At 47.1% G+C, this 25,468-nt stretch overlaps 1 protein-coding gene across 2 annotated transcripts; it reads left to right on the top strand.

The window, feature by feature from the left end:
* Window positions 1-843: 843 nt before the first annotated feature.
* On the top strand, window positions 844-24,487 carry LOC137304493 (uncharacterized). 2 transcript variants are annotated; one of them, XM_067973113.1, is made up of 2 exons: window positions 844-898; window positions 19,575-24,487. In XM_067973113.1, the coding sequence occupies exon 2, from the start codon at window positions 19,706-19,708 to the stop codon at window positions 21,617-21,619; it is 1,914 nt and encodes a 637-aa protein (XP_067829214.1). In that variant the 5' UTR covers window positions 844-898; window positions 19,575-19,705; the 3' UTR covers window positions 21,620-24,487. The 2 variants fall into 2 exon arrangements, with proteins under 2 accessions (XP_067829214.1, XP_067829213.1); XM_067973112.1 differs by lacking the exon at window positions 844-898 and adding an exon at window positions 1,475-1,676.
* The last annotated feature ends 981 nt before the right edge of the window (window positions 24,488-25,468 follow it).

Raw genomic sequence — 25,468 nt, 5'->3', positions numbered from 1 at the left:
CTAGAAATGTAAGCTCACTTTGGAAAGAAAGACTTGCATTTATATAGCGCCTTTCACAACCTCAAGACGTTCCAAAGAACTTTACAGCCAATGAAGTACTTTTGAAGTGGTAGTCACTATTGTAATGTAGGAAATGCGGCAGCCAATTTGCACACAGCAAGGTCCCACAAACAGCACTGAGATAATGACCGGGTAATCTGTTTTAGTAATGTTGGTTGAGACATAAATATTGGCCAGGACACTGGGAAGACCTTCCCTGCTCTTCTTCAAAATAATGCCATGGGGTCTTTTACATCCACCTGAGTGGGCAGATGGGGCCTCGTTTTAACGTCTCATCTGAAAGTCGGCATCTACGACAGTGCAGCACTCCCTCAGTACTGCACTGGGAGTGCCATCCCAAGTTATGTGCTCAAGTCCCTGGAGTGTGCTACCACTGAGCCACGACTGACACTTAACCAGTAACCTGGGGCTTGCAGCACAGTTGTGATTTTAGCTGCAAATCTACCCTTGCCTTTAAGGCCACTGCTCTAAACAGGTAAATCCAAGTAGTTGTGAACGAGGTCATTTACAGGACAAATGTAAATTGTTTGTAAACTGCAAGTTCCAAGGCAATGACTGGTCCTGTCTTTTATGAAGATGGTTTTATGTCTGGAACAAAGTGTGACATCTGGACACACATCAGATGTAAGAGCGATGGGTGGATGGGAGGAGGGGCAGTGTTTTCTTTATCCAGTCAGTGTATTTTGCTATTATAGGTTATGAGAACTCTCCTCTTATTCCCCCCTCCCTCCTCCCGTTCTTCATTTCATTTTGGGCTTTGATGTGACGGTGAACGGCCACGGTTAACACATTTGCAGGAGATCCTTTCGTACGCTATTTTAACGGCGGCGTTAACGACGTGAGCATTGGCCGGAGCAGTGTGATATCAAGGCTGTGTGACACTGGGTGCTGCTCTGCTCTCGCATCTCTTTTGTTTCAATGCCATGCTGAGAAAGCAGAATGCTGCATATTTAACTGTGAATCAGATTTCTCTCTCATTGCCCCTTACCTTTTGTGTGTAGTATTGCAATGTTTGGAGAAACCTATCGCCTGCTCACCAGCCTTTCATTTGCTATTTATATGTATTATATTAATTTCCCAATAAGTTTTGAATTTGTTATCTCCTCCTTTCTCACTCCCTCTATTTTTGTGCCTCTTTCCATTGTGTGTGTGTGTGTTTCTTGTACAAATCATTCGTTCCCCTCCCCCTAATGTTGTCGATAGGTCTCTCTCTCTCTCTCCGTGGCTCACTCTGCTGTGTTCTCCTCCGGCTCTCTTGGCTGCTTGCCTGGGTTCTCCTTCCCACTGCGCAAAAAAAAAGAAAGGGGGAGAGAGAGAGAGAAAAAAAGCCCAACTCAAACGTGACTAGGCAGTTAAGTGGCTGTTATGCAACCAGCGACCTACTAACACATATCCCCACAGTTCCTGGCAATGAGGAAGGGAAAGGTACAATAATACAAGCCAGAGCAGAGGACACAGCCAGCAAAGCCACAAGGCACTACAGGATCCACACAGGCAAGATCCCCAGGAAGACAAATATATAATATATATATATAGAAATGTGTATATATTATATTTAGAAAAGGAACCAAGAACAGTTCACAACTTGAGAGCTTTGTGTTAATTCTAATGAGAAGGTACAGTGTCGAATCTCAATGTATATGTATAGTGATGATCTCTCTGTCTCTCTCTCTCTCCTGTGTTTTATTTTGCCAGCCTTGGCAAAGCTTTCCCTAATGCTAGCTGCTTTTCTCCACTTGCATGTAAAGTAGGTCAGTGTGGTGTAGATGACTGGTACATGTTGATCTAATTAAGTGGCGGAGAGCCGTGCTTGACTGTAGGTAACCGTGGTTTATATGTGTGTGTGGGAGAGAGACTTGTAATGTATGTTAGATTATTTACATATATAAACACTGAAAATAGTTTTCTAGTAAGGGAGTCTCAGGATTTTATACGTTCCTTGTGCTCTATAATATTAATTATTATTTAAATACCAGTGCTCGAATTCTATATTGTCAATTTGCATAAAATACAAGATGTTTGAATTTATTTTAATGAAACTCTGAAACTGATTGCAGGATCAGAGAGACACAGTAACAAGGGAGTTTATTTATAGAGCTCTACGCGACAGGAAGAGTGGACTTATATCTTGCTCGTTCTATTATTAAACTTTACTTGCATTATGTACAGATATAAAATTGCACGTTAGTTGCGGGGGAGTAGATTCCAAAAATGAATGCAGCTTCTGACAGTTCTAATACGCTCCCATTAACCCTACGTTTGCCGTGGATATTGCTGATTCCTTGTTGCATTGTACATTTAGCTGAACGTCAAGAACCTTCCGTTTTTGCAACAATCTCTTGTTCCAGGTTGTATTTGAATGGGTGGGGTGCGTCACTTTTTTGGGGTCCAACAAACATTTGTGGCATTTTGCAATGTATTTATTGGGAGTGGGAGTTTGGCTCCTTATGCACTGGGATTTCAAACGCATGGTTACCAGAATGAGTTACCCATTAACAGAATGTGAGGAAAACGAGAGAGCAGAGCAAGTGAAACAAAGGCGCTTTAAATAGAAACCGAGCAATGACTTATCACTGGAAACATTTTAAGAAAACGGTGCTTCCTGGATAGGGGGGTTCTAGTCACATTAAAGTGACTTGTAGTCATTATGTTTCGACTGTATTTAAGTTCTTTTTTTTTGTGGCTTTAACAAAGAACTTTAGACAAAAGTTAATGATTAAACAACACACGGAGAAAAAGTGGCCAGGGAGAAATTAATTGAACCAATAGTTGAGTGAGCAGGATTGTCAGGTAAAGCTGAATAAAGATAAACCAGTTCGAATAGTTTTGAATCAGCTCTTAGGATTGCAGGTCAGTCTGACTGTAGGACTTTAATCAACTTTAACCTTAAGGGACACTGACTCAGAAAATGGTCCATTTCAACAGAAACCTGCTTTATATTTATTCCAGAGATTAAAAATCTAATTTTTTCATAATTGGAACAAATTTGCATTTATATAGTGCCTCAGATGTCCCAAAGTGCTTTACAGACAATTAAGTATTTTTTAAGTGCAGTCAGTGTTGTAACATAGGCAAATGTGAAACCAAATCACACAGCAAGCTCCCACAAACAGCAATGACCAGATAATCTGTTTTTAGGTGTTGGTTGAGGGATAAATAAAGGAAATGTGGCAGCCAAGGTGCAAAAAACAGCAATAAGGTATTGACCAGATAATCTTGGTTGAGGGATAAATGTTGTCCAACACACCGTGGAGAACTCCCCTGCTCTTCTTCGAATATTGCTGTAGGATCTTCTGGCTCCACCTGAGACAGCACCTCCGACAGTGCAGTACTCCTTCAGTACTGCGCTGGAGCCTCAGCCTGGATTATGTGCTCAAGTCTCTGGAGTGGGGTTTGAACTCATAACCGTCTAACTCAGAGACAATAGTGCTACCAACTGAGCCAAGCTGGCACTCATTAATATTTACTTCCTAGTATACCTTGGTGTTAACTGTCTTTTCCCCTTCAATATTCCCAATGACACTGACTCATGTTGGGGTACATTTGCATGGATGCCCACTGGCATCTGGAAACTTGTTCAAGTGTGTCTACCCAGAAAGTGAGTGCTGGGAGGCTATTCACCCTTGAAGAGCATCCTAGTTGACCTTGAACCTTCCTCAGGTGATGTCTGCACATACTTCCAGTAGGGGTCATTGGACAGCAATCACAAGTGGGGAACCCTGGTAGATTTTTTTCTCCCTCCATTCTAGCCCCAGGGAAACCGAGGCTAATTTTCGAACCCCACCTGTTGCCTGGGCTGAGATCAGCTAACTCAGCAGACATTAAACCTGGGACTCTCCTACTGTTCGTTGAACAGTGCCATGGGATCTTTTACATGATGCCATTATGCCTTGTTTATCCCTCAACAAACACCACCAGAACAGATTAGCTGGTTTTATGTCTCATTGCTGATTATGGGACCTTGCTGTGCACAAATTGGCTGCTGCATTTTCCTACATTACAACAGTGACTACACTTCAAAACGTCTTAGTTGGCTGTAAAGCCCTTTGGGACGTCCTGAGGTTGTGAAAGGTGCTATATAAATGCAGGATTGTTCTGATGCGAAACTGGCCATGTTTAATCCTTGCTCATTTGGAGTGAGACTCGCTCATTCCAGTTTAAAAATGTAATCTATTTTGACTCTCTCACTCTCTAAAAATAAACACAGCACCATATGTTTCTGGGTTCCCTAACCTTCAGAGCTATGCAAATTCTGGTTTTACATTACGTGAACAGAAATGACTGGAAATACACAAAGAGTTCTGTCAGCAACTGAACATGGAACAGATTGGGTCACATTTCAGATGTAGACTCTTGTCAGAGTTATAACTATCAGGAAAGGCTGAATAGGCTGGGGCTCTTTTCTTGAGAAAAGTGAATGTTGAGGGGTAACCTGATAGAGGTCTTTAAAATTCTGAAGGGGTTCGATAGGGTAGACGTAGAGAAGATGTTTCAACATGTGGGGGAGTCCAAAAGTAGGTGCCCATAAATATAAGATAGTCACTAATAAATTCAATAAGGAATTCAGGAGAAACTTCTTTACCCAGGGAGTGGTGAGAATGTGAAACTTGCTATCACATAGAATGGTTGAGGTGAATAGCATAGATGCTTTTAAGGGGAAGCTAAATAAGTGTAAGGGGGGGGGGAAGGAATAGAAGGATATGCTGATGGGGTTAGATGAAGTCAGGTGGGAGGAGGTTCATTTGGAGCATAAACACTGACACAGACCAGTTGGGCAGAATGGGCTGTTTCTGTGCTGTACGTTTTATGTAATTCTATGTAATGTGTAAATGTTAAACTTTACAATAATTTTGCGAGCCGTCCAAAAGTACACACTGAAAACTGTTGGTGGGTGGGGGTGTTCTAAATAGAAGGCGGGATAGAAAAGAGCAATCGCAAAACATCTGACTTGCTGGAGAATCTGAACACCTTTCCTTCAAAAAGCAAACCTGCCTTCAAATTTCAAACAACAAATGCGGCGAACGTACACAGCAAGCTGACCGGCATCTGTAAAGAGAGATACCGGTTACTGTTCAGGATGTGAGGCAGATCCTTCCTATCCTCGACAGACTCTAGCCGACCTGCTGTGTGTTTCCAGCATGTTCTGCTGTTGTCTGACCTGCAGTTTGCCATTTCTTATTTCTAAAGTTTCAAGATATAGTCTTCAAATTTTGCGGTGCGATATTACGGTTCGATTAACACCTCCATTGAAACAGTGACCAAAGTGACTTCATACAGATGCATTAGGCCTTTGTACAGTAATGTTACACAACCCAGCTTAAGGACTTGGATTACATAGGGAACCTGGGTGCTGTGACATTTGGTTCATGAATCTATATTTAATTCCTATTTTTAAGCAAACTATAGGGAAGTGACTTAAACAGTGCTGCCATTTTTAAACTCGTGTGTAAAATTAGCAGTACAACCGATGCACTGGATAATGGGACATTTAAACTAGTGCCAGTTCTTCTAGAAATAGCTTCATTCCACCTGCTTCGAAGGATGGAGAGCGGAGAGAGTGGCCTCTTGGTAAAGGAGCTGTCCTTCCCTGAAGAGATGCACGTAGCTTTTCTTGGCTTGAAACAGACAAAGGTTATGTAATAGAAATGACTCTGGTGTAATCTGAAAGAGGAAGTTAGGCTTCCTGATTGTTCACTATTACCATTGGGTAAATCGAGTGTGAAAGGGATGCTGCTTGTGTGATGAGAGAGGGTGTAAATACATGTACACTACCCAGTACATGACTGGTGAGTGTATACTGAGAGAGAGCCACAGGAAACCTGTAAAGTTTGTGCAGTTTTTACAATTTGAGATGTCTGATGGAAGTCAAAACTCTCCCATCACCAATACAATCTGTCCTCCTTTGGATACCTGACTTTGTCCCATTCTCAGATACCAGCTCCACCATTACCCACACACAGTCTGTCCCACTCTCAGATACCAGCTCCTCCATCACCCACACAGTCTGTCCCACTCTCAGATACCAGCTCCTCCATCACCCACACAGTCTGTCCCACTCTTAGATACCAGCTCCTCCATCACCCACACAGTCTGTCCCACTCTCAGATACCAGCTCCTCCATCACCCACACACAGTCTGTCCCACTCTTAGATACCAGCTCCTCCATCACCCACACACAGTCTGTCCCACTCTCAGATACCAGCTCCTCCATCACCCACACACAGTCTGTCCCACTCTTAGATACCAGCTCCTCCATCACCCACACAGTCTGTCCCACTCTCAGATACCAGCTCCTCCATCACCCACACACAGTCTGTCCCACTCTTAGATACCAGCTCCTCCATCACCCACACAGTCTGTCCCACTCTCAGATACCAGCTCCTCCATCACCCACACACAGTCTGTCCCACTCTTAGATACCAGCTCCTCCATCACCCACACACAGTCTGTCCCACTCTTAGATACCAGCTCCTCCATCACCCACACAGCCTGTCCCACTCTTAGATACCAGCTCCTCCATCACCCACACACAGTCTGTCCCACTCTCAGATACCAGCTCCTCCATCACCCCCACACAGCCTGTCCCACTCTCAGATACCAGCTCCTCCATCACCCACACACAGTCTGTCCCACTCTTAGATACCAGCTCCTCCATCACCCACACACAGTCTGTCCCACTCTTAGATACCAGCTCCTCCATCACCCACATAGTCTGTCCCACTCTCAGATACCAGCTCCTCCATCACCCACACACAGTCTGTCCCACTCTTAGATACCAGCTCCTCCATCACCCACACATAGTCTGTCCCACTCTCAGATACCAGCTCCTCCATCACCCACACAGTCTGTCCCACTCTCAGATACCAGCTCCTCCATCACCCACACAGTCTGTCCCACTCTCAGATACCAGCTCCTCCATCACCCACACACAGTCTGTCCCACTCTTAGATACCAGCTCCTCCATCACCCACACACACAACCTATCCCACTCTCAGATACCAGCTCCTCCATCACCCACACATAGTCTGTCCCACTCTTAGATACCAGCTCCTCCATCACCCACACAGTCTGTCCCACTCTCAGATACCAGCTCCTCCATCACCCACACACAGTCTGTCCCACTCTCAGATACCAGCTCCTCCATCACCCCCACACACAGTCTGTCCCACTCTTAGATACCAGCTCCTCCATCACCCACACATAGGGCTCGATTTTAGGGTCGGGTTTCCGGCGGGTTTCCAGCGGGGGGGCCCCGAAAATCCCGATCTCCGATCACGTGACCGGATTCGGACGAAATCCCGGCCACTTCCGGGTACCGCGCTGACGTGCGGGGCTGCGCGCGCAAGCCCCGCTGGTGGGAATCCCGCAGGCAATTAAAGCCAGCGGGGTTCCACTTGAGAGCACTTAACTTGCTCGTTGTGGTCAGTTAATGAGCTGAAGCAGCTGTCAAAAGAGGAAGTGTGGGATTTTACGGTCAAAGCAGTCAGTTTCCCACACTGGGGGAAACAGGACCCTTCAAACCAGGCGTGTTGCAGCCAGCAGCCTGTGCCAGGTGCCAAGGTGCGCTCCACGGGGGAGCGCCCTCACCCACGCAGGAGGCCACCGCGTCACATAGGGCAACCCCTGCCCTCCACCAACCCCCGCCAAGCCAGAGGACAGACCGACACGAAACCGCAGCCCCAGTCCGAGGACCCACCCACCTACCCTGCACAACCCCTCACACCAACACCTGCCAGATGGGTGGTGCGTTGACATCGTCGGAGGACGAACAGGATGACCAGCCCCAGCAGCCTCACAGTCCACGCCGTCCGCCTCGGAGAGGTGGGGCCCCCCAACACGGTGCTGCGGCACACCCACCTGCACAGCAGGAGGGAGGGCAACCGCAGAGAGAGATGCGTCGCAGGAGGCACTACCCTCCGCACAGGGTGTACAGAGCGAGGCTCAGCTTCATGGACCTCTCCGAGGAGCAGTGCATACGGAGGCTCAGAGTCAATCGCCAGGTAGTCGCCGACATCTGCAGCCTCCTTAACGACGAGCTGCTCCCTGATGGACCAAGCAGCATCTTCTTACCTGTCGCCGTCAAAGTCACCACTGCCCTCAACTTCTTCGCATCTGGTTCCTTCCAGGGTGCCACCGGGGACATCACCGGGGTCTGTCAGTCCTCTGCACACAAGTGCATAAGGCAGGTCACCGATGGGTTGTTCCGCAGGGCCTCCCACTACATCAACTTCGCCATGGACGAGCGCAGCCAGATGGAGAGGGCGGTTGGATTCCATGCCATGGCCGGCTTCCCACGGGTGCAGGGTGTAATCGACTGCACCCACATCGCAATACGGGCACCTCCGCATGAGCCAGGGCTGTTCATCAACAGGAAGGGGTATCACTCCATGAACGCCCAGCTCATCTGTGACCACCGCCAGAGATTCCTACACGTGTGCGCCAGATACCCCGGCAGCTGCCACGATGCCTTCGTCCTCAGGGAGTCCGCCGTCCCGCCCATCCTGCAGGCACCCAACGCCGGCAACGGCTGGCTCCTCGGCGACAAGGGGTATCCCCTCCACACGTGGCTCATGACACCTCTGAGGAACCCCATCACCGAGCCGGAGCGTCGGTACAATGACAGCCACACTGCTACCAGGTCTACAATTGAGCAGACCATAGGGCTTCTCAAGATGCGCTTCAGGTGCCTTGATCGTTCTGGGGGAGCGCTCCAATACACACCATTCAGAGTGGGACGAATCATAGTTGTCTGCTGTGCCCTGCACAACATGGCCCAACAGAGAGGGGTGCCGCTGGAGGAGGCCCCATCCACACCCGCCACCCACATTGAGGAAGGCGAGGGCGAGGAGGAGGAGGAGGAGGAGGAGGAGGAGGCGGAGGAGGAGGAGGAGGACGCGCCCGAGGATGTTGGACGACCCATGCGCCGAGCCGCGACTCACCGGGATGGTCGCCGGGCCAGGGACGCACTCATACGTCAACGGTTCTCCTAGAGTCAGACACTGCGAGGCGCTCGCATCTCCTCACCTGCACATGCGAGCGGCCATACCAGCCCCCTCCACTGAAGAGTGCTGCCAGTAATCCTGCACCCACAGCAGTGTGCCCAATGGGTGGCAGCAGGTGTTCGCCGTCATGATGGCCTCCACGGAACGCAACTACTGCACAAGCCGCGGAAGAATGGACGAGAGGTGGCAGGAGTGGTGAGAATAGACTATTTAATATGTGGAATGTGACATCATTTAAGAAACAAAGTACAAAATAATAAACACCCTGGTGTATTCCCTTTGTGATTATAAGGCCTTTGGGATTCTTCTCCGGGAACCCCTACGTGGTGCTACCCCTGTGGCTCCAGCAGAGGTAGTGGCAGGTTGCTCGTCTTCTTGCCTTGACCGGGTAGATGCTTTTGGCGGACGGCCCCTGGGTTTCGGTGCCCGTGAGGGCACCTCCACAGACTGCTCCTCCTGCACCGGGGCAGGGGCAGACTCGGCCACCTGGAGAGGAGGCACCATTGCGGGTGCTGGTTGAGAGGTGGGCGACGGGTGGGACGTGGGGACGCCTTGAGAGGCGTCCCCGCTTCCATGTCCCCGGTCACCATCATCCCTCTCTTGGCCTCGGCCCACATCACCCCTTCCACCCTGCTGGACGGCAGTTTGGATGGCATGTGTGAGGCCTTGCAAGGCCACCCCTAGTGTATCCCTCAGCCTGTTGGTGGCGTCGGAATGTTGCTCACCCTGAATCCGTACAGACGTTGTGAGGGCCTGCAAGGACTCGAAGTGGAGCTGTGCGTGACGCTCGAGGGAGGCCAGCCTGTCCTCCACCGCAGACAGTCCCGCACCTACCCGCGACACTGTGTCGCCGGTACCCTCCTGTGCCTGCGCCACCAATGCCCACATGCAGGAGGTGGACTCCTCCATCGCCTGCGCTATTGTGGACAATGCGCGCGGCACCTCTGCCAGCACCTCAGCAATTAGCTGGTGGCCCTCGACGACTCTCCTTTTCTCTGGTGGCCCCCTGGGTTCAGCATCTGGGTCCGGCTGAGCAGAGCCTGGAGATGAGTGCTCCCTCCGTCGCGGACCCTCCGCGGCTGCCCCTGCCACCAGGGTCTGCTCATGCTCACTCGTGCGCAGTGACTCACCAAGTGCTACCCCAACTAGTTGGCGAGGGGGACCCACCGAGGTGCGTGTCTCTGCGCTGGTGGATGGTTGGCTCTGATGTGACGATGCACCCTCAGAGACCGCCATGTCCTCTGAGGAATCGCCCTCCATGCTCGCTTGATCCAAAGACGCACCTGCAAGAGAACAGAGGGCACTTTGAGGCATGTGGACCAACTTGACAGTGCGCCTGATGGCAGGTGATGATACGGTCACTCGCGATCATGGGTGTTGAGTGTCAGCTTTCCCTTACCGCCCATTTCGGCAGCGACACACTCGCCATCGGCCACCGACAGGCAATGTCGCGTGCGGGCGAGGTCGAGCGCCTCCACCTCTGCGTCGGTGAGCTCCACCACTTGCGGCGGCCCACCTCCGGTGCGTGCCCTTTCGCGGTTGTTCTTGCTCCTCTTCTCCTGTGAAGGCAAAACACAGATGTGTGAGTGGGTGCGTCTTGCATCGTGAGACGCATCGAGCATCGGTGTGGTTGGGTTGAGCGTGGCGCGGAACGGATGGGAGGAAGTGTGGGCCACGTGCCCATCCCATTGCATGGGGATTGGGGTGTGTGGTAGTGTTCGGGTGGGGTCAGGGACGGTGGGTACTTGCGTGCACGGCGAGGATGGTGAATGAGTGGCTGTGAGGATTGCTGATGGAGCGCAGTGGTGGCTGTGCAGGAGGGGGTTGTGATCTGCTTGGCGTGATGGTGGGGACGGGATGTGGGAGGGTGCGTTGGTGTACTCACCTTGCCAGACCTAGTCAGGTCATTGAAGCGCTTGCGGCACTGCTCCCAAGTCCTTGGGGTGTTGCCCCTGCTGCTCACCTCCGCCGCCACCTCTGCCCATGCCTTCCTGGTTGCGGCGGCAGGGAACTTGCGCCCATCCTCAGGGAAGAGTGTTTCCCTCCTCCTCCTCACGCCCTCCAGCATCAGCTGCAGTGCCAGATCTGAAAAACGGGGCGCAGCCTTTCCCCTTGGTTGAGCCATTCTCCCAGACCTCTTGCTTGCAGCAGGAGGGGCTTTGGGAGACTGCCCCTTTAACTGGAGCTCCTACATCGCGTCGACGGTACTGCGCATGCGCAGCCGGCCGGCACGCAGCTGGGGAGCGCAGAACCCGGAAGCAGGCCTTAATGGGTCCAATTATCCCGCGATCGCGTGGGGGACGCGAACAATTACCCGTCCGCGTTTTCGACGCTCCCGGAGGACCACCCGCTGGGAACCCGCAGGCCTGCTAAATTCGAGCCCATAGTCTGTCCCACTCTTAGATACCAGCTCCTCCATCACCCACACACAGTCTGTCCCACTCTTAGATACCAGCTCCTCCATCACCCACACAGTCTGTCCCACTCTTAGATACCAGCTCCTCCATCACCCACACAGTCTGTCCCACTCTCAGATACCAGCTCCTCCATCACCCACACACAGTCTGTCCCACTCTTAGATACCAGCTCCTCCATCACCCACACACAGTCTGTCCCACTCTCAGATACCAGCTCCTCCATCACCCCCACACAGCCTGTCCCACTCTCAGATACCAGCTCCTCCATCACCCACACACAGTCTGTCCCACTCTTAGATACCAGCTCCTCCATCACCCACACACAGTCTGTCCCACTCTTAGATACCAGCTCCTCCATCACCCACATAGTCTGTCCCACTCTCAGATACCAGCTCCTCCATCACCCACACACAGTCTGTCCCACTCTTAGATACCAGCTCCTCCATCACCCACACATAGTCTGTCCCACTCTCAGATACCAGCTCCTCCATCACCCACACAGTCTGTCCCACTCTCAGATACCAGCTCCTCCATCACCCACACAGTCTGTCCCACTCTCAGATACCAGCTCCTCCATCACCCACACAGTCTGTCCCATTCTCAGATACCAGCTCCTCCATCACCCACACACAGTCTGTCCCACTCTCAGATACCAGCTCCTCCATCACCCACACACAGTCTGTCCCATTCTCAGATACCAGCTCCTCCATCACCCACACACAGTCTGTCCCACTCTCAGATACCAGCTCCTCCATCACCCACACACAGTCTGTCCCATTCTCAGATACCAGCTCCTCCATCACCCACACACAGTCTGTCCCACTCTCAGATACCAGCTCCTCCATCACCCACACATAGTCTGTCCCACTCTTAGATACCAGCTCCTCCATCACCCACACACAGTCTGTCCCACTCTCAGATACCAGCTCACCATTACCCACACAGTCTGTCCCACTCTCAGAAACCAGCTCCTCCATCACCCACACACAGCCTGTCCCACTCTCAGATACCAGCTCCTCCATCACCCACACACATTCTGTCCCACTCTCAGAAACCAGCTCCACCATTACCCACACACAGTCTGTCCCACTCTCAGAAACCAGCTCCACCATTACCCACACACAGTCTGTCCCACTCTCTGATACCAGCTCCTCCATCACCCAGTCTGTGCCATTCTCTGAAGCCAGCTCCTCCATTACCTACACACGGCCCACCCCACTCTGTATCTGGTGCCTGGAGTTCTGGCTGCGGTACGGTTTCCCAAGCTTATAGAATTCACAGGCAGAGGACACTGTGCAGTTAATACTGAGACGCACATTAGCCCACAGTACAAGGACTGATGTATCCATTCATATACATCTGCTAGCTGTTTACCTTTTAGTCTGTGTGCACTGTTGTAATGGTTTTGTGGTGATGTCATTCCTTCAAACAACCCCACTGATCCTCACTGCTGATAAACATGGGAAGCAATGAAACTTGAATTTCTGTGATAAGATTTAGGGACTGTCTCCAAATGTCACTGAGATGAATCTTTATATCCGCTCGGCCTCATTGTTTCTAAGGTTAACTGAGACTTCACTTCTAATCTTTAGACCAAAGTCAAAGCTTTAAAACTCAGCAACTCATTAAAAATGTAACATTTCCGTTGTATTCTCTGATATAAAACTCTGGCTAAAACACAAGCACAGTTACACTGATACAGTGCGGTATAGTTACACTGATACAGTGCGGTATAGTTACACTGATACAGTGCGGTATAGTTACACTGATACACAGGTACAGTTACATTGATACACACTAATACACAGGTACATTTACATTAATAAACACTAATACACAGGTACAGTTACATTAATAAACACTGATACACAGGTACAGTTACATTGATACACATTGATACACAGGTACAGTTACATGGATACACACTAATACACAGGTACATTTACATTAATAAACACTGATACACAGGTACAGTTACATTGATACACACTGATACACAGGTACAGTTACATAGATGCACAGGTACAGTTACATTGATACACAGCTACAGTTACATTGTTACACAGTTACATTGTTGCACAGGTACAGTTGCACTGATACACAGCTACAGTTCCATTGATACACACCGATACACAGGTACAACTATACAGTTAGATGCAGATAGACTGACACACAGTCAGATACAGATAGACTGGTGCGCAGTCAGGTACAGATAGACTGAAGTCATCACAGGTTCTGGCAGCTTCCCAGTTTTTGAGCCCTGGTTGCTGCCAGTCTGTACCTAGGCCCTCTAGACTGGGTGTGTCACTGAGAACAGAGAGTGTGTACTCCATCTCAGTCAAACAGAAATTCTTGCTTATATGTATTTCTCAGTGTTTGGTTTTTTTTTGTGGTATTTTACTGGTGGTGATGGTTTTTGCCACGTGTCAGACCTCCAAAAAAAGACTCATTTTGAGAAGATGCCCCCTCCCCTCCTCTCCCCTCCCCTCCAGTGTCCACATCCCTCCCCATGGAATCACCTCAGTGAGATAACTTGTTGCCATGACACTTGGCTGTTTGTTGAAGTTGAACAATTTGAGCGTTTTGGCTGCAGTCCCTCAGCAGGCTAACATTCTTGCCCTTCAATGCAGCTTATTGTGTTTAGTGCAGTTTACATTTCCTCCTGGCTCGAAACTGTAAGTCTGATAAATCTTAGCCACCAACATAATCTAGGGCATCGCTAATCTTAGTACAAAAGCAGAGACGCTTACTAATTTCTTCCAGTCAGGGAACCTATCCAAAAACACTGAGTCACATGGGGCTGGACTACACTGCCTTTGGGATCTGGATGCGAGTGTGGTTTGTTCACACACGGTCAGGCCAGGACTAACAAACACTGCATCGTTGTCCCCTAGCAGCTTCCCTTGCTGAAGGGAGAGTAGGAGGTCGCTCAGTGCTAGTGCTTCCCACCTCTGAGGCACAAGGTTGTGGGTTTGTAGTCCCACTCCAGAGACTTGAGCACAAAATCTAGGCTGACACTCCGAGTGCAGTATTGAAGGAGTGCTGCACTGTCGGAGGGTCAGTACTGAGGGGGTGCTGCACAGTCTGAGGTGCCGTCCTTTGAATGAGATGTTAAACCGAGACCCCCCCCATCTGCCCTCTCAGGTGGATGTAAAAGATCCCACGGCACTGTTTCGAAGAAGAGCAGGGGGAGTTCTCCCTGGTGTTCTGGCCAACATTTATCCCACAACCAACATCACTAAAAACAGATTACCTGGTCATTATCCCATTGCTGTTTGTGGGATCTTGCTGTGCATAAATTGGCTGCCGCATTTCCTACATTACAACAGTGACTACACTTCAAAAAGTACTTAATTGGCTGTAAAGCGCTTTGGGACATCCTGAGGTTCCTATATAAATGCAAGACTTTCTTTCTTTTGTTTCTTCCACTTTGACACTCGCCTACAGCAATATCATTGGCCTCAGCGCCGTCTATAGATTTATCCACAGCTCCTGGAATTGATGTATTCTTTCTGCAGCTTCTTATACACTCCAGCTGCAAGCAAGGCTGAATTTGATGATGCCAACTGAAGAGATACTGAACCACATGGGCCAAGGGGTTCCAACTTCAATCCCCGAGCTATGCTGAGTTAGCTGATCTCAGTAACTGCAGTAACAATGCCTGCAGGCGACCTGGACGGAGGAGGGGGGAAATCAGTCAGGGAAATCTGTGAGTGTGGATATAGAATCATAGAAAGGTTACAGCATGGAAGGAGGCCATTCGGCCCATCGAGTCCGCACCGGCTCTATGTAAGAGCAATCCAGCTAGTCCCACTCCCCCGCCCTTTCCCTGTAGCCCTGCAAATTTTTTCCTTTCAAGTACTTATCCAGTTCCCTTTTGAAGGCCATGATTGAATCTGCCTCCACCACCTCCTCGGGCAGTGCATTCCAGATTCTAACCACTCGCCGTGTAAAAAAGTTTTTCCTCATATCATCTTTGGTTTTTTGCCAATCACCTTAAATCTATGTCCTCTGATTCTTGACCCTGCCGCCAATGGGAACAGTTTCTCTCTATCTACTCTGTCCAGACCCTTCATGATTTTGAATACCTCTAACAAATCTCCTCGCAACCGTCTCTGTTCCAAGGAGAACAACCCCACCTTCTCCAGTCTATCCATGTAACTAAAATCCCTCATCCCCTGGAATCATCGGGGAATATCGGGCATGGCCTTTCATGGAGGAATAGCCTGCTTCCACTCACCGTCTAGGCTCGCACATAATGAATGGCGGCTTGGGAGGAACGAGCAAGGGATCTGGCCCCTTCAGAGGGGAGAGAACAAAAGGGACAGAATAGGAAGAGGCAGGTCCTTGCTTTGGGATAAAGAGACACTGAGGGACATTCTGTACCATCCCTTCAGTGGAGGAGTGTAGTAATTTAAAGAAATACTCCTCTCCTGGCCTCACCTCACCTCTCCATTCCTCTCCTCTCCTCTCCTCTCCACTCCTCCACTCCTCTCCTCTCCTCCCCTCCCCTCCTCTGCTCCACTGCTCTCCTCCCCTCTTCCCTCCCCTCTCCCTCTTATTACGTGCACTGGTCCAGTTAATGCTACTGACCTACTTTTCTTGTTATCTTGTGACAAAGCCTGGGTTACATAAGCCAGCTCCCACTGGCATTATTTTAGTTCATTGTGTTTATATATAATGTGTGTGTATATATGTATATAAATATAAAAATCTCCACCCTGTTTCCTCTTGATTATGGGATGATAGGGAACCTCTGCTCACTACCATTTACCATTTAGTGTGACCTAATTTGATAAACGTACATAACCAGCTTCGCTTTGACTGTAAGCTTCTGAATATTCATTGTCCCCTGACCTATTTTAGTGTGTTGAAGCGTCATGTGTGAGTGCTAGACTGATCTCTTTACATGTCATCCACAACACGCGTGTTCAGGCCCAGCAGCCGTGTAATCCTACTCTGGGGTGGAATCAAGGAGCTGAACTTCCTTCCCTTTCTGAGTTAAGGTGGACTTTTTCTCTTGGTCGCACGTTGGCCTTGCTCGGATGTGATGTGAGCACTTGCCCAGGGCACACCCATAGCATTGAATATTGCTACTAGTCAACTGAGTTCTCTCAATGATTTGCAATTTTGAGAAAGGCATCCGTCCTTTAAACTTTTTTTTTTGGTTTCCTGCCTTTTAATTTTTCTCTTTTTTTTCCCCCGTTTATCCTAATTTACTAATTTTCCTCTTTATTTTTTCACCTTCTGTCCTTCGTTTCTTTCTCTCTCTCTTTCTCTCTCTCTTTCTCATTCTCTCTCTTTTTGTCTCCCCTACTATCTCTCTGATTCTCTATTTCTCTCCCTATCTCGGAAAATCAGGATGTAGAATCAGTATGGGTGGAGCTAAGAAATAACAAGGGGCAGAAAACACTGGTGGGAGTAGTTAATAGGCCCCCTAACAGTATTTATAGTGTTGGACAGAGTATAAATCAGAAAATCAGAGGAGCATGTAACAAGGGTAATGCAATAATGGGGACTTTAATCTTCATACAGACTGGGCAAACCAAATTGGCAAAAGTAATTTGGAGGACGAGTTCATGGAATGCATTTGAGACAGTTTTCTAGAACAGTATGTCGAGGAACCAACTAGGGAACAGGCTATTTTAGATCTGGTATTGTGTAATGAGACAGAGTTAATTAGTAATCGTATAGTTAAGGATCCCCTGGGGTAGAGTGATCATAACATGATAGAATTTCATATTGAGTTTGAGAATAATGTAGTTAAGTCCGAAACTAGGGTCTTAAATTTAAACAAAGCCAATTACGTAGGTATGAGGGGCGAGTTGGCTAAGGTAGATTGGGAAATTAGATTAAAAGGTATGATGGTAGGTAACCAATGGTGAATATTTAAAGAAATAATTCATAATTCTCAATGAATATACATTCCCTTGAGGAATAAAAACTCCATTGGAAAAGTGATCCAACCATGGCTAACAAGAGAAGTTATGGATAGTATTAGATTAAAAGAAGAGGCTGACAATGTTGCCAAAAAGAATAGTAAGCCTGAGGATTGGGAGAGTTTTAGAAATCAGCAAAGGATGACTAAGAAATTGATAAAGAGGGAGAAAATTGAATATGAGAGTAAACTAGCAAGAAATATAAAAGCAGACAGTAAGAGCTTCTACAAGTATGTAAAAAGGAAGAGATTAGCGAAAGTAAACATGGGTCCTTGTGAGGCAGAGACAAGAGAAATTATAATGGGGAATAAGGAAATGGCAGAGACGTTAAACAAATATTTTGTATCTGTCTTCACAGTAGAAGACCCAAAAACATTGGCCAAAAACAAAAGGAATATTGGCCTTTATTTCTAGGGGGATGGAATATAAAAGCAGGGAAGTCATGCTACAACTGTACAGGGTGCTGGTGAGACCACACCTGGAGTACTGCGTACAGTTCTGGTGCCCTTATTTAAGGAAGGACATACTTGCATTGGAGGCAGTTCAGAGAAGGTTCACTAGGTTGATTCCGGGTATGGAAGGGTTGTCTTATGAGGAAAGATTGAACAGGTTGGGTCTATACTCATTGGAGTTTAGAAGAATGAGAGGAGATCTTATTGAAACATACAAGATTCTGAGGGGACTCGATTGGGTAGATGCTGAGAGGATGTTACCCCTCATGGGGGAATCTAAAACTAGGGGGCATAGTCTCAGAATAAGGGGTCACCCATTTAAGACGGAAATGAGGAGGAATTTCTTCTCCCAGAGGGTCGTGAATCTTTGGAATTCTTTACCCCAAAAAGCTGTGGAGGCTGAGTCATTGAATAAAATCAAGGCTGAGTTAGACAAATTTTTGATCAGCAAGGAAGTCAAAGGATATGGGGAAAAGGCGGGAAAGTGGAGTTGAGATAAAAATCAGATCAGCCATAATCTCAATAAATGGCGGAGCAGGCTTGAGGGGCCAAATGGCCTACCCCTGCTCCTATCTCTTATGGTCTTATGGTCTAACATACCAGAAATAGACAGGAACCAAGACTCTAATGAGAGTGAGGAACTTAAAGTAATTAAGATTAGTAAAGAAGAAGTACTGGAGAAATTAATGAGACTAAAAGCTGACAAATCCCCTGGAACTGATGGTCTACATCCTAGGGTTTTAATAGAGGTGGCTGCAGAGATAGTGAATGTATTGGTTTTGATCTTCCAGAATTCCCTAGATACTAGAATGGTCCCCGTGGATTGGAAGGTAGCAAATGTAACCCCGCTATTCAAGAAAGGAGGGAGAGAGAAAACAGGGAACCATGGGCCATTTAGCCTGACATCAGTAGTAGGGAAAATGCTAGAATCTATTATTAAGGACATAATAACAGGGCACTTAGAAAAATCATAATATGATTAGGCAGAGTCAACACGGTTTTATGAAGAGGAAATCGTGTTTGTCAAATCTATTAGAGTTTTTTGAGGGTGTAACTAGCAGGGTAGAGAAGGGGGAACCAGTGGATGTAGTATATTTGGATTTTCAAAAGGCATTTGATAAGGTATCATGTAAGAGGTCATTACACAAGATTAGGGCTCATGGGATTGTGGGTAATATATTAGCATGGATTGAGGATTGGTTAACGGACAGAAAACAGAGAGTAGGAATAAACGGGTCAGGTTGTAACTAGTGGAGTGCCGCAAGGATCGGTGCTTGGGCCTCAGCTGTTTACAATATATATCAATGACTTAGATGAGGGGACCGAGTGTAATGTATCCAAGTTTGCTGACGATACAAAGTTAGGTGGGAAAGTAAGCTGTGAGGAGGACACAAAGAGTCTGCAAAGGGATATTGACAGGTTAAGTGAGTGGGCAAGAAGGTGGTAGATGGAGTATAATGTGGGGAAATGTGAGATTATTCACTTTGGTAGGAATAATAGAAAAACAGAATATTTTTTAAAAGGTGAGAGACTAAGAAATATTGGTATTCAAGGAGATTTGGGTGTCCTCGTACACGAATCACAGAAAGTTAACATGTAGGTACAGCAAGCAATTATGTTCCCTTATGTTTTCTCTTTTAGTACCAGCTCAACATGGAATATATGAATAAATATTAAAATCTATATGTTTTGTGTTCCTCTTAGGCCGAAGACTAAATTTGACATCATTTCAAAATGACAGGAAATATTGGTCTCAAAATCAAGTCTTAGAACCACTGAAAGAAAACTCCAGCCATCTCGACCAGCAGGTTTGCTTGAGTCGCCTGCGAGCCACGATGGAATCCGGCTACTACTCGGAGATGGAGAACCTAGGCTCAGCATCTCTCTGTCTCTCGGAGGCTCTCGGCACTTACAACGAAGGGCTGACGCAGAGAAACAGGACGGTGAAAAGCAAACCCAGCATCTCCGGCCGGAGGAAACGCGAGTTCATATCTGACGAGAAGAAAGATGCCAGCTACTGGGAGAAGAGGCGCAAGAACAATGAAGCAGCCAAAAGGTCACGGGAGAAGAGACGGATCAGCGACATGGTCCTGGAGAATCGCGTTCTGGCACTGAATGAAGAAAATATCAGGCTGAAATCTGAACTGTTAGCTCTGAAGTTGAGGTTCGGGCTCATAACCACCGCTGTGTACACGGAGAAGAGTCGACAGCTGGCAGGAAACTCGGTGAGCTCGTATTACAGCAGCTATTCAAACAGCTCCACCGTGCTCCTCAACTCTGATTCTTCGGAGGCTGAACACTCGAGTAGAGGGAGTGGATTCACCCCCATGAGCAAGTACTCACCCAGGGGGTCGCTGTCTGATGTTTCTGACGGATCATCGAGTGCTGGAGACAGCCCAGAGCCTATGATTCATGGGGTCGTCAAGCAAGATGACAGCTCCATGGACAGGGACCTTATGAAAGATATTAAGGAGGCTGTGAGTGTGCGGGTCACCTATGGAGGAGGTGAGGCAGCATCTTTACACAGCAGCTGTGATGATATTGAATTCATAAGTTACAAGGAGCCAGTTAAGTACAACCTTGTGCCCAGGGACATTATTCAGTACAGGGCACAAGGGTGTGGAGGAGATGTTCACACTCATTCTGCACAACTGGAGGACTTTCACCTTTCATCTCCTGTGTCTCAACCTAACCAAACAGCCCATTCGAACCGCGGGGTGGACTACGCACAGTTGATGGGACACACTGTTTCAAAGTCTGCGAATGGACTACACGAGCCACCTTCCTCAAATGGCCCGAGTGATGTCACTCAACGGCATGCTCATGAACTTTCAAACACTGAGGCACAGAAGGTGCCAGGTCATTCATTGTCGAAACACACAGTTATCGAGACTTCTAGGAAGTCTTCTTTTGAGCAATCTGTCATTGAGTCATACGGTGTGTTGGAACATTTAAACTCCCACCATTCCATTAGCAAGAATGAGGCGGTTAAACGACCTGGATTCCAAAGTCCTGACAGTGAATTTCTTCATCATTCCATCTCCCAGATCTTTACTACTGAGAAACAGGAGCCATTGGAATGCTCCTTTACTCCATGTTCTGTTATTGAGCCACCACAAGCATCTGATCAAGGCATCATTGCACATTCCAACATTACCATGGATAAGGTATCAGACTGTACGCTTTCTGAAGGTTCTGACAGTGACACTCAAGAGAAAGCTGACAGTCTTGGCTATGACACGATAGTGCATTCTGGCACACACCAGGAGATCAAAACAACAGCTCTTCCACATAAGCTCCGTTTGAAAGTAAGAGCAATTCAAGCCAATGAACAGCATGTCAATGGCCAAGAGCATTCACGTCAAGTCAGTGATCCAGGACCGTCACTGCAGAAACGCAATGGTTTTTATCAAAATTCCACCCTCAGTGGGTGTATCATGAAGAATTATGTTTCAGTCAATGGCAAGGGTGAACTCTGGAGCAAATCAGGGATTCTAGACATTAAAGCATTGCAGTGTCAGCCAGGAGCATTAAATAACTTTGACCAACAGGTTCCCAGTGGGACCAGTAGTCACCAGAGCTACCAAACCACATCAAACAGCTCTAGCCCCCATGCTGTAAATGCTGCATACTTCAAAGCTTTTGAACGAAACACCATGGAATCAACTGAGAAATTGTCACTCCACGAAAGGAACAATTTAGTCAGTCCCTCTGAGGGGCAAAGAAACCATGGAGAAACACGGTTGTAGAGACATGGAATAAGGACTGTAGTTAGTCTGAACAGCCTAGACTATTAAATAGTAACAGCATCTCTGTAGAAGGGCAATCTCCTTCTTCTTGTTGAGTACCAGCACAGTGATGTTAGAAAATGTCCATGACAGACATAGCTCAACACTGGAAATGTTTTCTAGGCAGGAATTGTTAAGTTGGAAGTTGTATCCAGATCCTTTAATGTTTTAGGGACTGATCCCAGTCGATCAGATTATAAGGATGCAGACTGAGCCAGCACCCGTTATTTCCAATTCATTAGTTAAGTTCAAATAAGGTTGTCCCGAGATTAAGGTAACGAGTCTCACCAAGCAATAGACCAGTGTCAACATGGACTCTTCCGGTCTATTAGGCTTTTTTCAGTTGGGTACCTGTAAAGATCTGGAACCAAAACCAGCCAGGTCTCAAGTCCACAATTCATTACAACCAAATGTGTCATGCTATTTTGATCCATCTTTCACTACTATGTGTCAGCTTGGCTCAATTGGTAATACTCTTGCCTATGAATCAGAAGGTTGTAGAAAGTCAGCAATTTATCACTTATCTTTGGGTGAGTAGAAATAATTAGTGAAACAAGCCTCACCATGGAGCTACTATAAATGGGTTCTCACTTACCACAATTAATAGCAGCTGTCCCAAATACAGCTTTAACTACAGCAGATGTTCGGATGCACTCAACAGTTTCATGATAGACCTTAGCGGTGAACTTCCAAATCATACTCTAAGTAAACTCTAGAGTTAGTCTTCATTCTGTCTTTGGGTTTCCATCTTGAACTGAATAGTCTTGATTTTGAGTAAGTACTCTAGGGTCAGGTAACTGGACTCTCCATTTTACCTTTCTGAACATCAGTCCTTAGAGGATTTCAGGTGATGTCAGTGTGGGCTGATCTAATATTTTTGACCTTTACTCCCAGGGTCAGTACCTCAGCTGATTTAAAACACAGGGCAGGACCAATATGGAGATAAAAACAGAAAATGCTGGAAACACTCAGCAGGTCAGGCAGCACCTTCAGAGAGAGAATCAGAGTTAATGTTTCAGGTCGATGACCCTTTGTCAGGAGCTCTGTGGTCCCCAAGCCCCAAACACAGGTTGGAAGCCCTGCCTCACTATATCTATTTCCTACATCCTATATCCCTTGGCCATTGAGCGCAGGCTTGCCCAGATAGTGCTGGTAGAGACCCAGTTGTAGTATCTACCAGAAATTTAGTTCCCACCACCCAAGCACCGTTTACATGTTGACACAGCCCACTTCAGTTCAAACTGCTGCAATTAAAACTCCAATGGTTTTGCTGTGCAGAGTCAGAAAATTCATAGTGCACGAATAGAAATTGGAGTCTTGTAGTATAGCCCAGTGATGCACAATCATCAGTGCGCTGGTGACCTGATACGTCAGCATTGCAGAGCCACGTTCCACTCAATGGAAGTCTGTGTTATCACACATCAGTATTGTAATAATAGGTATTCTCTCCAGGTCTATCAGCAAGGCTGTAGCTGCCCCGTTCAACGTGGTGCAATTAATCTGGTCCCACTGGTGTAGGCCATGCACAACTATCATTAGAAATATCATGAAATTGGGGCAATAGTGTGGAAGCTGTGAGAACCTCTAGTTCTGGGCTGCCTTCGTCCTGTAGTGGGCTGTGACTGTGGCCTTGTGGCAAATTGTGGGTGCCAGTGTCCAGATTAGTAGCACTCTGGGCTGGCAGTTGTCAATCACCCCTTCACATCATTTTTTTTTAAAGAAGCACTGACTGTCCAAATATCATCTCTGCTGTATTTTTTTTTCACTTGCTAGGTGAGTGTTCCTGATAGGGAGTTCTGAATAGTGTGTATGTACAGTGAACCTGGGTTTGTATTAAAGGAGCATTATCCCCTTTCATGGCCAAAAAATGACCAAAAAAAACAATTTTTTCTGTTTGGGTAATTCATATCCCACGCACCCAAAAGTGTGACCAGCTTTTTGGTCCTGTGATTCTTATTGGATGTTTCAAATACAAATTGTCCAGTCAAATGACAGATTGTTCTGCACTGTTGGTTAACCTATAAACTATTTAAAGGATTTAGATCCTTAATAAGGGACTCGAGTGTAATGCTACTTGATGACTGTTGATCCTGTTCTGAAATAGCATCTCCTAAGGTGACTGACTCTCATTGGGGCCCAATTCCATCGGTACTGGTCGCCCTCCATTACCTTATCAAAATGGGTCATTCTTATTTTTAGTATGAGGCTAGACAGTAAGTGTATGGGGGTTCAATCTTAAGTCTGATCCTGTTCTCGTCCAACATTTGCACCTTTGTACTTTCCAGTGGGGATCATTGTAGTAGGGAGATTGGAAGCTGAGGTTTCTCCTCCCCAATGCACGAGCCCTGAGACCAATTGCTTAGTTTATTCTACATCTGGAATTTTGAGCTTGCAAGCCAAAAACATTCCTTACCACAATGTCTCCTTATTTTTTTTTCTTCTGTTGGACAATCTCAAATGTTCGCAAAATGTGAGCACCTCAAATGAAGTTAGAACCAACCAGCCCAAGGTCATAGTGAAACCCCAATGAAGTTAGACCCCAACCAGCCCGAGGGGGTAGTGCCTCTTTAACTAAGTGTGCACTTTGTATCAATCATATATATGTTGTATTGTAAATTTTGACATGGTTTATGTATTTAAAAAGGGGAGAAATGTCCTGATATTTCATGTTGTTTCGTGTTAATTGCAAAGCTTCTCCTTTCTATCAGAGATTTGACTTTGAATGATTTTTTTACTGTCAGATGTATATTATGTAAAGAGCTGTCATGTGCATGTTGTATAGCTTTGTACTTTCATTTTGTTCTCAAACAACACTGCATAAAAAAGGAAAGAAGCAATGTTGGCTGAACGTTTATTAAAAGCGAGGGGAGAGGGGGTGATGCAGTGACCTATCGGACAGTTGTATGTACTGCGGCTTCTGGTTAACCGAGGCTGACACTACAGTGCAGTACTGAGGGAGGGCTGGAGTTTCAGAGGTGGCGTCCCCTTTAATGAGACATCTGACAGTTCTGGTGGTTCCGGTGGAAGTTCAAGGTGTGTAGCACTTTCCAAAGGAGAGGAGGGAGTTCTCCTGGTGTCTCTTTAGCATTCCTCTCTCCACCAACACCACTAAAGAAACAAATGCCTGGTGTTAACTTGACTCAGTTCGTAGCACTCTCGCCTCTGAGTCAGAAAGTCGTGGGTTTAAGTTCCATTCCAAAGACTTGAGCACATAATCTAGGCTGACACTCCAGTGCAGTACTGAGGGAGTGCTGCACTGTCGGAGGTGCTGTCTTTCAGATGAGACGTTAAACCGAGGACCTGTCTGCCCTCTCAGGCGGATGTAAAAGATCCCATGGGGTTATTTTGAAGAAGAGCAGGGGAGTTCTCCCCATGTCCTGGCCAATATTTATCTCTCAACCAACATTACTAAAAACAGATTATCTTATTGCTGTTTGTGGGACCTTGCTGTGTGCAAATTGGCATTTCCTACATTACAACAGTGAATACATTTCAAAAGTACTTCATTGGTTGTAAAGCCCTTTGGGACATCCTGAGGTCATGAAAGACACTATATAAATGCAAGTTCTTTCTCTTTTACATTGGCTGTTTCTGGGATCGTACACTCTGCACAATTCATCTCTTTGCTGTTTGTGAAATTTTGTTGAGACAAAATAGCTACAGCGTTTGCCTACAGTGTACTTCACAGTAACTCAATGTATGTGAACCACTTTGAGATATTTCTGAGCTATCCATTGATAGCACAGTTTTCCTTAAGGTAGCCAACAGTGTCTTTCGGAGGTTAGGATAAGAGGCTCTTTGAGATGGTGT

This window comes from Heptranchias perlo, chromosome 37 (genome assembly GCF_035084215.1).
Source record: "Heptranchias perlo isolate sHepPer1 chromosome 37, sHepPer1.hap1, whole genome shotgun sequence".
Classification (NCBI taxonomy): Eukaryota; Metazoa; Chordata; class Chondrichthyes; order Hexanchiformes; family Hexanchidae; genus Heptranchias; species Heptranchias perlo.
The sequence above is the reverse complement of the archived record's forward strand: the minus strand, read 5'-3'. Positions and strand labels throughout refer to the sequence as shown.

Bases quoted from the DNA above. Each gene is read 5' to 3' on its own strand.
- LOC137304493 (XM_067973113.1), top strand. From the start codon at position 19,706: ATGGAATCCGGCTACTACTCGGAGATGGAGAACCTAGGCTCAGCATCT.